At 34.9% G+C, this 5,324-nt stretch overlaps 1 protein-coding gene across 1 annotated transcript; it reads right to left on the bottom strand.

Moving 5' to 3' along the window:
- Nucleotides 1–487: 487 nt before the first annotated feature.
- On the bottom strand, nt 488–4,647 carry LOC7467940 (glycosyltransferase BC10). The gene is made up of 2 exons (XM_002324709.4): nt 3,456–4,647; nt 488–1,347 (listed from the first exon to the last, which is right to left on the bottom strand). The coding sequence occupies exons 1-2, from the start codon at nt 3,972–3,974 to the stop codon at nt 709–711; spliced, it is 1,158 nt and encodes a 385-aa protein (XP_002324745.3). The 5' UTR covers nt 3,975–4,647; the 3' UTR covers nt 488–708.
- Nucleotides 4,648–5,324: the final 677 nt, after the last annotated feature.

Raw genomic sequence — 5,324 nt, 5'->3', positions numbered from 1 at the left:
TATTAACTGATTTTTTTTTCAATTTCATCCTTGTATGTTTGAATTCTTTGCGATTAACAATTGTAATTTTTTTTCAATTTTCTTTTTATGATGTCATACCATGGATTTTCTTTTCTTTTCTTCAAAATACATTAATAGAAAATATTAAATTAATTTATCAATGACTACCCATACTTGAAGAGAGATAGATACAAATAAAAAATACAAACAAAAGAAAAAAAATTCTATATATTTCTCTTCAAGGTTTAAACACATCAAGCAAACACTTACCTTAAAATTTTTTTTAATAAAATAACAATTATTTTTTAAAATATTTTTATCTTAAAAATATATCAAAATAATTTTTTGTTTTTTAAAATTAATTTTTAACATCAGCACATGAAAATAATATAAAAATACAAAAAAAAAAACAGAGAAAAACAATTATTAAAAAAATTATTTTTAAAATACAAAAATAAACAAGTAATTATTCTCAACACATAGAAACGGTTAAAATCATGCTTGTGGCATTAGCTATACCTCCTCTGTACATATAATTAGGCTTTTGGACATGGATTCCCCCAGGAAACAAGCATGAAAGCACACCAACATCAACCAGGATGGTGACTGAAAAAGACCTATCATCTAAAATGCAAAGAATGAATGTAGCATAGCATATTTCTCCAAACCATTCTCAACTGCTAATAGTTGTCTGGTTGAGTTCATTTATCAAAATCCCAAAACGTTTCGTGATATGTGTAACAGAGGTTCCAAAGCACTCGGTGCAAATTTCCTCGCAAAAAGAAAACAGATTGAAGTGGATTGATTATTGTAAATGCAATGCTTATCTTCATGAACCTTTTTGAAGAACTCCTCTTTTATGTCCGCTCTTCCGAAGGTAGCTGGGTGAGCTCCACCCCTTGACCAGTCCACCCAGGTAAGGGTTCTGTTCGCTAAGAGAGGTGCTGTTCGAACGGTCAACATGGTGGGGAAATAATGTTCATCAACATAACAATGCGGTTTACAGAATTCCTCAAATTTTGGGTAAAATGTAGTATCTTCCACTATGTTGACTGCAAGCTTTCGGTTAATCTCAAACCATTGAGATCCTTTGCGCCAGTTGGTAATATTCACCTCAGGTGCCATATTCTCATTATACCGTCCTCTCCCATATGGCCCATGGTCGTCAAATGCACCAATGAAGCTATGCTTGGATCTCATTATGTATCCATACACGAAAGTAAAATTAAAGAGAGGAATGCAAGATTCGGACACCAGAACAAACCGCTCATTCAAGATATCGAGCAATGCATTGGCAAGGAGTCTTCGTTCAGCATCACACATACTCATCTTACCCCACTCAGAAATCTGTGTTGGGAAAGCACAAGATAAAATGTAAGTTCCTTATATTATAAGGTCAAAAGTCAAATGGTTGGTAAAACTTCATGTAATAGAAACAAAAGACCTTACCTGCAAACCAAAGCTTTGCGCAAAATGTTAATAAGGTAAGAAATTATCTTGCTCGTGTAAAAATTTAATTTCATGGACATTTTCACATCACAATTTCAAAGAATTTTTTTTCTTTTTTGACAGTTAATAGGATAAGAAATTATTAAAAAGACAAAACAACTACGAAGATATGAAGTGACTACCTTCAGCAAGCAAGGAACCAGAGGTAATAGACAATTTGAAATACACTCGAAGTGATTTCATGTATCGAAACAATAAGTAATGGATGAACATGGCTCCATCTTTTTTTCATTGCTGCATGTGCAGTCTTCGATTCCTAACTGTACCATCACAAACTCCACACTTAGCTCAGAAATTCAACCTTAACATATTTAAAATTCTTTTCCAACCAGCTCCGGGGACTCTAACTTGGTTCATTCAATAAAAGATAACTTTTGACTTGTGTACAAGAGAAAAAAGAGTATGTAGGAACCCATCAAATGGAGTAAAATTAATTGATGGGATTAGCCAGCTCCATTCCATCACCAGCTATTGCTCTTTTCATCTGTTTTCATTGTTAGATGTAGACAAGGTATGGCTTTGAAGCTTAGGTATGGACATCAACGAAGGAATAGGTATGGAGGAGAAAAGATTGAACTTGAAGCATTAAGGTGCAAGATAGGAGTGCAACACATGGACTCGAAGCAAAAGATAGCAAGTTATCATGAGTCGTCTTGCTAAAAATACTATTGCATGTATAATATAACATAAAGAAGATCAACAATCATTAGTCAACAACCTAAAATGTTACAACCTTCTATCTTACTACAATATTCCAGAATATATCTCCTTGTACTGGCTTTTTCTCAATTAAGATCAACTCTCCTTCAATCCAACTTCAAACAATGAAATGCCACCAAAATACTTCCACAAAGATTCCAAGCAATGATGGCCCCGTTGTTAAAAATTTGTACGCAAATTCTAAACCTTAGCATTTTCAAGGTAATTTTCAACCCAAGCATTGGCATGTTATGGTAGCCCATCAAATTCTCATAGACTTATCACTAAAGGTATTCTATTTATTCCAGCATCATCAGAACCCCTTTTCTTTACTATATATAATGCTTTAGTCCATGTCAAACACTCTCAACTCCCTTATTTACAAGTCAATCTCACCTGCCACTGCCATTACACAAGTAATTTCCAACAGTCTTGTTCCAGAGTCTTATATCTTGTCTTGCTGGATATAAATTGTGTAATCACGTAATACAGGAGTAAAAGAGTTCATTTACTTGTGTATTTTCAACCTTGCTATCTGTCGAAACAGAGCAATTGTTTAGGCACTTTTCTCATGGTGGGACTGCCACAGGCTTTCACACAAATTATTGCAAATCCCATTAGAAATTTATATGACATCTAATGACACTTCTATGAATGTTCTCAAAACTATGCATTCATAGGTTAATTGTCGTGAAAATCCCCTTTTACCCAAAAGAACACAAAATTTCCTTAAAAAAGGCAAGACTAACTAGAAGAATTCAAGTATAAACATAAATCGAAAGTTGGAATGAAGAATGGAGAATCCTAAACTTTTTCAACTTCCAACCTCAAAATGTTTCAACTTCCAACAGCAAGTATATCTGAAGCCCTCAAACAAGTGTTAGGAAAAACAGACAAATGGAGAATCCAGTAGCTAGAAAACTGCATCTCTATCTCGAACATGCAGTTATTCTCAAGGAAACTGCTTTGAGCAGTGGAAACTTTTCTATTCAAAGATCCATGTTTAAGAAGTATGCAGAACCAAATAGACATCACAATTTTCAAACCACACTACATAATCGTAAGCAAACTAAAGTAGCTATTTACAGACAACTAGAACCCAGAAAAAAAAAACCAAATATAGAACACTGGAGCAATAGCATTTATAAACAGCTCAATCATCAAACAAATATCAACATGAAATTCTTAAATTACAGTGAACACTGAATGAAATAAAATAAGGATGTTTAACACGGGCATTCACACACCTGACTTGGGATTTGTCTCCGATGGAAAACTGAAGAAGGTGGAAATTTGGCTTCAAATGTTGGCAACGAATGAATATAGACCGAATAGAGCCCTTCGTGCCCCTTCAAAAACTTTTCCCAAAGAGGCGCCAGAGGCAATGGCCCCTTTGTCAGAAACATAAACGCAATCTTAGGAACTCTCTTGAAGGGATACTTCTTTATCCGAGGAACAAAAGAAGCCCTCCAAAAGAGCTCCTCATCACTCATTTTATGGAGCAGGTTCAATGGACGCCTAATCCAACGATCCAAAGTATTCGGTTCATCAAAGCAATGCTTAAAAGCAGGCTTAACAGTTGTCCCTGCAGTCTGAACTCCAGAACGCTTGATTGTATACATACTGATGATTGAAAAGGAGATGCATACAGCTAAAAACAGCAAAAAAAACTGGAGTAACCTTATTGGAGAGTGCTTGGATTGGCTTGCTTTGATCGAAACTGCAGGGTCCTTCCCTTCCTCTAATGGAACAACTCTTGATTGCATCTTTATAACAGCACTATAATCAGAATTCACCTTCTGGGTCTGATCTAGCTACACCCTTTATGCATTAAAATTGCTTAAAACCTCAAAAAGCTAGAAAAGAAATCAACTTTTCTCTCCGAAGTAAGAGCCCCAAAACTCCAAGATTGCATCTTTCAAGAGAACAGTGAGCTCAAGTTTAAGATACCATGCTCTTAACAAGCAATAACCGATACAGATCTAAAATCCAATCCTAAAATACCTTAAAAGATAATGCTATGTTGAAATCCCAGTTTGCAGCAAATGGGGTTTTAGACAAATCAAAGGTTCTGAATCAAGATCACAAAGAGGAAAAAAGATAAAAGTACCAAAATTTGAACATACCATGTTACTATTCAGTGGTGCAAAATGAACAAAGTCGAAAGGAAACTTCAATTACGGCAAGATTGAATTTTGAGAGAGAATGGCTGAGAAAGGTAGGCAAAAGAGAACAAAAAGTCTGGTGGAAGAGAGAGGAAGGTGGGAGTCTCTCACTCCAAGAGAGCGGGGGAGAGTGGAAGTTATGTATTCATGGGATGGAGTGAAATTGAGGGAAGGGGTGGGGTATTGATGATCTGTGAAATGTGGAGTTTTTTGTAAGAATGTTTTGTCACACGATGGAAGTGCGAGGGGATGGTAGGCCTTGGCTTTGGCTTTGTCGGGGATCTTTCCTTTGTAGTTTAAAACAAGAATTTTCAATAATTTACATCGATGTGATGGGTCTTGGACGAGTTCTAAATGAAAGAATTTTTCATAGTTGTCATTCCCGATCCGGGATTCTATCTGAATAAGGCTGAGTTATGGGTCATATGGGTTAAAAAAAAAAAAAAAAGATAATAATTAACTAAAAAATATAAAATAGAGAGAAATTTCTAGGAAGGAGAAAAAATATATTTTAAAAAAAAAACCGGGTCTCAACCGGGTTTTGCCTGGTCGCCTGGATCACGGGTCAATCCGGCAGGTCAATTAGGTTTTGCCTGGTTTTTGCCTATCCTGATCTTTTGTTTTATTCGGACCGGTCCAACCACTAAATTAACCTATTGAGCCGGTCCAGTTTAATAACTATGAATGAAATTCTGATGCCAGTCATGAACTTGTGTGTTTGGTATTGTGGTAGCTTTTGTGGTCGTAACTTGAAAAAAGTTGTTTTTATAAAAAGTACTTTTAGTTGAGATTGGTTTGATATTTATATATGTTTGGTTAAAACTGTGGTTAAAATTGAGGTTAAACAAAAAATAGTTTAATGTGTTTGGTTAAAAATACTTTTTAAATTGAGGTTATAAAATAAGTATATATATATATATATTAATGGTTTTAAATTTAAATATTGTAGAT

The sequence above is a fragment of the Populus trichocarpa genome, chromosome 18, assembly GCF_000002775.5.
Source record: "Populus trichocarpa isolate Nisqually-1 chromosome 18, P.trichocarpa_v4.1, whole genome shotgun sequence".
NCBI classification, from domain to species: domain Eukaryota; kingdom Viridiplantae; phylum Streptophyta; class Magnoliopsida; order Malpighiales; family Salicaceae; genus Populus; species Populus trichocarpa.
The sequence above is the reverse complement of the archived record's forward strand: the minus strand, read 5'-3'. Positions and strand labels throughout refer to the sequence as shown.